Raw genomic sequence first — 390 nt, 5'->3', positions numbered from 1 at the left:
GGTGTGATGTCCCAGCAGCACAGGGGCTGCCTGCTGAGGGACTGAGCACCAGGCAGGAACAGCCAAGGATTTCTCCAGGGCAAGGAGAGTCTGGACAGACCCGTGAGGAGTGAAACGGCTGGTTTGACTCTGCAGCAAGCTCAGGGTACAAGATATTGTTCCCAGCAGGCTGAGCCCAGCCCAGCACAGCTCCCCTGCCCTCCCACTCACCGATGGACTGCAGCACGGCCACGGTGCTGCCCGCGGCCACTCCACCTCCGTTGGCAATGGCAGCTGCTGACATCATCTTGGCAGCGATGGACCCAGCGGCAATTCCAGCTCCAGTAAACCCCAGTGCAGCGATGCCCGCTGGGATGGCAACCAGTGCCACTGCTGCAGGCAGGACAACAC

The 390-nt window shown here is 62.1% G+C and overlaps 1 protein-coding gene across 1 annotated transcript; it reads right to left on the bottom strand.

Annotated features, from left to right (window-relative positions):
* Positions 1-210: 210 nt before the first annotated feature.
* On the bottom strand, positions 211-373 carry LOC103810375 (interferon alpha-inducible protein 27-like protein 2A; the record flags this gene model as incomplete). Its single annotated transcript, XM_009083271.1, has 1 exon — positions 211-373. A coding segment is annotated over one exon (163 nt), but the record flags the coding sequence as incomplete, so codon positions are not given.
* Positions 374-390: the final 17 nt, after the last annotated feature.

The sequence above is a fragment of the Acanthisitta chloris genome, unplaced genomic scaffold (assembly GCF_000695815.1).
Source record: "Acanthisitta chloris isolate BGI_N310 unplaced genomic scaffold, ASM69581v1 C16308030, whole genome shotgun sequence".
Classification (NCBI taxonomy): domain Eukaryota; kingdom Metazoa; phylum Chordata; class Aves; order Passeriformes; family Acanthisittidae; genus Acanthisitta; species Acanthisitta chloris.
Note: the sequence above shows the minus strand (reverse complement) of the source record. Positions and strands in the feature narration are given on the sequence as shown.